Genomic DNA, 4,688 nt, shown 5'->3' with positions numbered 1-4,688 from the left:
TACCCACGATTCTGCCATTGTACTGGAATATAGGAGGAGTCGAACCCCCTGCACGGGTAGAAGTATAAAGTGAGTCAGATTAAAAAAAAAAGGTTTGTTTATGTACGAAGTAACATTATGATCTGATTGATAGCCGCGGGTCAAATGAATTCTTCATTCATTCATTGAATGATAAATCACTACAAGTGAAGGTGATACCCGATTTAAATAATGGAAGATCAAATATTTCAAAATTGTATCTAGAATAACTGGAAAAGTGGAAACAAGACCAGATATAATTTGATCGTTATAAGCAAAGCCAAAATCTTTGTAGACCGAACCGATCATTAGTTCCCAACCATGGGGCGAGTGGAATCCGATACATAAATCAGTTAATAAAAGAATAGAAAAAGCTTTTATTGTGTCGCTTAAGTTATATAGGAATTCCTGAATCCAAGAATTAAGAATGACAAGTTCCTCATTACCCAGAATAGAATAACCACTTAGAATAGCGAAACAGATTATATTTGCCGAGAAGTGCAAAATAATATGGATATTATTTTCATTGTATATTTTGACCAATTGTATCGTTTCTTTGTGGATTCCTATATGAAGCTTTTGTATCTGTGTCTCCGGGTACTCCTTTATCATTTCATCCAAATGAAATAGTTCTTCTAATTCTATGAATCTTTCTAGAATGTTCTTCTCTTGAATATCATTCAAAAAAGTTTCGGATTGCCTGGTATTCCACCAATTAATAACCCAGGGCTCTAGACTTTTATTAAATGAAAGAGAGATCCACCACGGCAAAAATACTATAGATACAAGATATGGGAGAGGGGTCAATGCTTTTTTTTTGACACTTTTTGTTCTGTGAATTGTTAATGAACCTACTTCATTCGTCGACTCCGTCTGATATTTCTATGAAGCATGAGTTCTATAACAAGGTATGTAACCTATGGATCCGTCTTTTTTTATTTGATTATTTGAATTCTTTATTTAGTCTTTGAATCTAGAAGGGGTATAGAAATGGAAGTTAGAATTAAAGATAAAAAGTCTGCCCCAAATGAATAAATGAGTAAGTTCCCAGATATCTCAGATATCTAAATTGGTCAAATTACACCAATTGAATTGCATCTTCATTTGTTTCTTTCGATGAGTGCCCGAAAGACCCAATTCACACTTCAAGTAATGAGTATTAGTCGGGTTTCGAGACGAAAGAACTCCCCTTGGATCAATCAATTATTCCAAAATGTTTCACTAGATGCCCGCACCGCGGGAATAATTGAGGGGATATTTCTGAAGAATATTGATGGTGAAATCAAAAATGTGTGGGAAACCCGAGATAAATTGGATGTTTATGAAAGATGCAATCCTTTTCAAGGAGCAAAAGAAAGGATCAAAATCGATTGAAAAAAAAGAGAGATAATTTACATCCGTCTGTATCTAACGTATCAATTCAACGAAATATTGGGTCTAAAAATAAAAATTCTGTACTGTATTCCGAAATGTTCTGTTCTGATATGTATGATGAATACATACTTACTAGACTTGTTACTAGTCTAACATAACAGAATTGGGTTGAGTCCCATATGCATAAAGCATAAAAAATAGTTTTGGTGAACAACAATTTAATTATTATGGTTGTTCCATATACGTCCACCTGTTTTATTCTATGGGCCACAGTGACAGTGGTATTAGACCAGAATATAATGGGGAAATAGAATATAACGTGTTTTGCTCGAATCAACACCTTGAAAGAAACTTCAGTTCAGTTAGATTCTATTATCAGTTAGATTCTATTATATTAAAGGTTAAAGGGGATTCCTGCCTTTCTTATCTCATGCCGGGAAAGCATTCATTATTCAATTCATTTCAAAATACTTCAATTGGTACGCGCAAGAAATAGGCCGATTCAGCAGCTTTTTGTTCAATTTCTCGTGGAGTCAAATTCTCATCCGTACGAGTCAAGGGAATGGCTCCCTGGCCTCTAATTTCCATATAAAGGACACGGCGAGGATAAAGACCCCCTTTAACTTCCATTCTGATTGACTGGATATCTCTCATAAGGAATCGTAGAAAAACGCGGCGATTTTTTCCAGGAAATCCCCAACGAAAAATACACACTATTCCTTCTTTTCTATCGAATCGATCATAACCACTACCTACATTCCACAAAATTGTGGACCACAAATAGGAACTAATGAACAGACCGGCTATTCCATAGAAAGCCATCACGATCCTTGAGGGAAAAAAATTATTTGCTGAGACGGAAACAAAGATATGAGATTCCGACCAAGATAACTGGAAGTTCCAACCAATAAGAATGCTAGTGAGCCTAAAAAGAGGATACAGGCCCAGCAGAAATTACTTATTTTTCGAGACCCTGTTATAAGTTCTATCCATATACGTTCTGATCGCCAGTTCATATTAGATCCAGTTGCATTCTATTGGAATTGAGAGAATAGGCCAAATGAATTTAAATTTGACTTTACTATTTTTTTTGTCCCGAAGTAACTCTCATCAACTAGCACTATTATGATGTGAACCCTTAGGGGTAATTCATCAAATTGGGTAGATGTAAATAATAACATCTTCTTCATACGATCCCACAATGTATATCTACATAACATATAGATACATTGACTTTCCATTTTTCCACTGATGTATTTTTTCTTAAAAAAAAGCTATACTGCATATATATGCATTTTTTCATATATCATGTATCCGCATGCATAAGATTTTTTTTTTTTTTGTGTTCGAAAGGAACCATATCCAGACCAGACGTGGTACCATATTCTACTAAATAGATATCTGTATTATGATCCAAGTCCAAGTGTTGATTGATTAGATTTGGTCCCACTGAACCTAAACAATCTTGTTTTTTTGAACATGAAGAGATAAAGACGCCATTGCAATTGCCGGAAATACTAGGCCTACTAAAGGCACAAAAAAAGAGGGAAAGTTTAAATCTGTCATAGAATGGGTACCCCGATTTAATATTTGTACCTCTTATAAAGATATAATAAAATAAGTATGTGAATTAAATTATAAGTATTATATATTATATTATAAGTATTATTAAGTATATAATAAGAAGTACAACAAATGTAGAACTAAATAAGCGTGTTTATACGACTCCACACGAAATACATATAATCCGCTTTATTATTGTATTGTATTGTTGTTCTTGTGCCCTTAATCTTCTAATAAAGAGTTTCTTACGAGTTACTGAAGGGTTTGTTAGGATTCGACCCGACAGGGATTCATAGTACAATACAAAATGTGGGTTCTCGGGAGATATAGAAATCTGAAGGAAATATAGAAAGATGCAACACTTTGATTATAGGATTATAGATTTTATCTATATTCCATATATTAATATAATACTATTAATTTAATTAATAGTATTAATGTAATGGTAATGCGTAAGAAGTAATAAAAAACATGGAATTCTTTTGATTTTTTATTTTCATTTTGAAATTCTATTCCACGAAAGCAAGAATTCACTCTTTTCTCCTGTTGAAAGAGGGTTACTGATTAGTAATCAGTAATAGGGGTAGGAAAAAAAAATAGATTAGATCCGTACAAAAGAATGAAAAGTCATTATCTGAAACTTCTGATTCTAGAACTGAACTTATGTCACCAAAGAAAACTCCATTCTTCTTATTGTGACTTTGATTCCAATAAACTAAAGTTCGTTACAAATAATTGAGATTAGTGTTTTGAATTTTGATTCAAGGGAAAGAAGCCATGTAGCTGAAATAACTCACTCAGAACGCCCTTTAAAGGATTACGCGGTACGATTAGGTCGAATAAGCCCTTAGAGAATAAATACTCAGCACCTTGTGAACCGTCGGGTACTGTCTTATTCAATGTTTGTTCAATTACTCTTTTACCCGCAAATGCAATGTAGGCATTTGGTTCGGCAATAATGATATCTCCGAGCATACCAAAACTGGCTGTTACTCCACCGGTTGTAGGGGATGTAAGGATTGATACATAGAATAACTTTCTAGTTGATTGATAATCATATGAAGCAGAAGATATTTTAGCCATTTGCATCAAACTCAAACTTCCTTCTTGCATGCGTGCTCCTCCAGAAGCACACACCATAATAACAGGTAGAGATCTATTAGTAGCATACTCGATCAAACGGGTGATTTTCTCGCCTACTACGGATCCCATACTACCCCCCATGAAGTGAAAATCCATAACCCCAATTGCTATAGGAATGCCATTTAGTTGACCTATGCCTGTTTGAACAGCCTCAGTTAAACCTGTCTTTCTTTGATAAGAATCGATACGATCCTTATAAGGTTCCTCTTCCGAGTGAAATTCAATGGGATCGATAGAGACCATGTCCTCATCCATAGGTTCCCAAGTGCCCGGATCAATCAAAAGTTCAATTCTATCTGAACTGCCCATTTTCAAATGATATCCACATTGTTCACAAATATTCATTTTTGATCGAAAAAATTTCTTATAATTTAATCCATAACAATTTTCACATTGAACCCATAAATGTTTGTATTTTTGATTTATATCGAAATCATTAGATCTTCCTCTGATGTTGAAATCACTGTCATTACCGCCAGTTCTTATACTAGAACTCTCACTGTCATTACCACTTAAACTTTCACTAAAAATGTAACCATAAATGTCACTATCACTGTCATTATCGTTACCACTTGAAATGTCACTATCAA

At 34.2% G+C, this 4,688-nt stretch overlaps 1 protein-coding gene across 1 annotated transcript; it reads right to left on the bottom strand.

The window, feature by feature from the left end:
* Nucleotides 1-9: 9 nt before the first annotated feature.
* Nucleotides 10-2,892, bottom strand: LOC137964996 (potassium/proton antiporter CemA-like). Its single transcript, XM_068811416.1, has 6 exons — nucleotides 2,888-2,892; nucleotides 2,761-2,793; nucleotides 2,193-2,317; nucleotides 1,864-2,144; nucleotides 1,643-1,732; nucleotides 10-900 (listed from the first exon to the last, which is right to left on the bottom strand). Exons 1-6 carry the CDS (start codon nucleotides 2,890-2,892, stop codon nucleotides 154-156), a joined length of 1,281 nt encoding a protein of 426 aa, XP_068667517.1. The 3' UTR covers nucleotides 10-153.
* Between the last annotated feature and the right edge of the window lie 1,796 nt (nucleotides 2,893-4,688).

This window comes from Aristolochia californica, unplaced genomic scaffold (assembly GCF_029961685.1).
Source record: "Aristolochia californica isolate CCGP_79_NKW_82.1479 unplaced genomic scaffold, dmAriCali1.0.hap1 SCAF_484, whole genome shotgun sequence".
Classification (NCBI taxonomy): domain Eukaryota; kingdom Viridiplantae; phylum Streptophyta; class Magnoliopsida; order Piperales; family Aristolochiaceae; genus Aristolochia; species Aristolochia californica.
The sequence above is the reverse complement of the archived record's forward strand: the minus strand, read 5'-3'. Positions and strand labels throughout refer to the sequence as shown.

Coding starts and splice junctions, on each gene's coding strand:
- LOC137964996 (XM_068811416.1), bottom strand. Junction 2,318..2,760: donor AGAATATGGTACCACGTCTG/GTCTGGATATGG, acceptor TCCTCTTTTTAG/GCTCACTAGCATTCTTATTG. Junction 2,145..2,192: donor GGCTTTCTATGGAATAGCCG/GTCTGTTCATTA, acceptor TGTGGAATGTAG/GTAGTGGTTATGATCGATTC.